General features: G+C 44.1%; 1 protein-coding gene across 1 annotated transcript in view; it reads left to right on the plus strand.

The window, feature by feature from the left end:
• The first annotated feature begins 6 nt into the window (after positions 1-6).
• Positions 7-1,357, plus strand: part of abi3a (ABI family, member 3a) — a 9,145-nt gene continuing 7,794 nt past the window's right edge. Inside the window, exons 1-2 of the mRNA XM_025003484.2 lie at positions 7-16; positions 181-354. Coding sequence (XP_024859252.1) covers positions 199-354 — 156 coding nt within the window. The 5' untranslated portion in view covers positions 7-16; positions 181-198. The remainder of the gene's footprint in view (positions 17-180; positions 355-1,357) is intronic.

Consider the following 1,357-nt stretch of genomic DNA (forward strand, 5'->3'; position numbering starts at 1 on the left):
CTACAACAACTACACACTACAAGTAAGTTAGTACCACTTTTTTAACTTATTTTTGTTCATTATACTAAGCTAGGCTAACAGTTCCCTTTGTTTCCAGTCTTTATGCTAAGCTAGGCTAACAGTTGCCTTTGTTTCCAGTCTTTATGCTAAGCTAGGCTAACGTCTCTCTCCTGTCTCAAGCAGTCAGGTGAAAACAGCATGAAGGCTTTGGAGGAAACTAAAAACTTCACCACCCAATCACTGGCCAGCGTTGCCTATCAGATCAGCACCCTGGCCAGTAGCGTCCTGAATCTGCTCGATGCTCAGACCAATCAGCTGCGCCAAATGGAGTCCTCTATTAATCTGATTGGTCAGGTAAGCCCCGCCCTCTCCATCAACACTCACATTCTGTTGTAAAGTTGATCATTTCAGAATAAAAGTCTCCGGCAGCAGACAGGTTATATGTGAATTTGTGATGATTCTGAGTTGTATATTGTAGATTTTACTGGTTTATCTTCTGAATACAAACCGTTGTGTTCCTGACGACCTGCTCCTGTCAGAACCAGAACCAGAGTCACTCATTCTTTGTGAGAACTATTAAACTAATGATTGTTAAATAAAAACAATTCCTCTAAAAAGTCATAAAAATTTCAAATTCAGGACATTTTGAGACTTTAAGAAAGGTTTAAATCATTCAGTATTTTATGTCTGGCTCTGGGTTTGAGTTGGTGGAGTTCAATGTTCTGTTTTTGGACAGCTGGATGTTAGAACTGGGTTTAGGTTCTGAGAGCTTCCTAGAATGTAACTCGGAGTCCTCACAGTGATAGACAGAGAGGGCTGGACCTAAAGGATGAATGGAGCCTCTGTTTTCTGCTTCTTGTTGTTTCGTGATGTACTCGAAGGGACTGAAGGAGCTGGGCAGCACTTCCTGTGATCCAGAACATGGTTCTGGTCAAGAAGGACCGGGTTTCATATGGAAACCAAGTGTGGATGAAAGATTTCTAACAGAAATTTCTATAAATCATGTATCGTCTGAGTTCAGGAACTACACATCCCATAATGCTGGTTTCCTCTCACTGACCAAAAACATGCAGGTCAGGTTAACTTAATCTTAGGTTAATTTGATCCTGGGTGTGAGTGTTGCTGAGGTGAAACTAATCAGTGAGTCTGGAAAACGTCTGAGTTTTGTGTCTTTGATCAAACCTGATGGGTTCGAGACGTCTGACCCTATTCTGACCCCTGTCTGGCCCCACTTTGGCCCCAGTCTGAGCTCAGTCTGGCCCCAGTCTGGCACCAGTCTGGCCCCAGTCTGACCCCAGTCTGGCCCCAGTCTGACCCCATTCTGACCCCTGTCTGACCCCAGTCTGGCCCCAGTCTG

Source organism: Kryptolebias marmoratus, linkage group LG12, assembly GCF_001649575.2.
Source record: "Kryptolebias marmoratus isolate JLee-2015 linkage group LG12, ASM164957v2, whole genome shotgun sequence".
Taxonomy (NCBI): domain Eukaryota; kingdom Metazoa; phylum Chordata; class Actinopteri; order Cyprinodontiformes; family Rivulidae; genus Kryptolebias; species Kryptolebias marmoratus.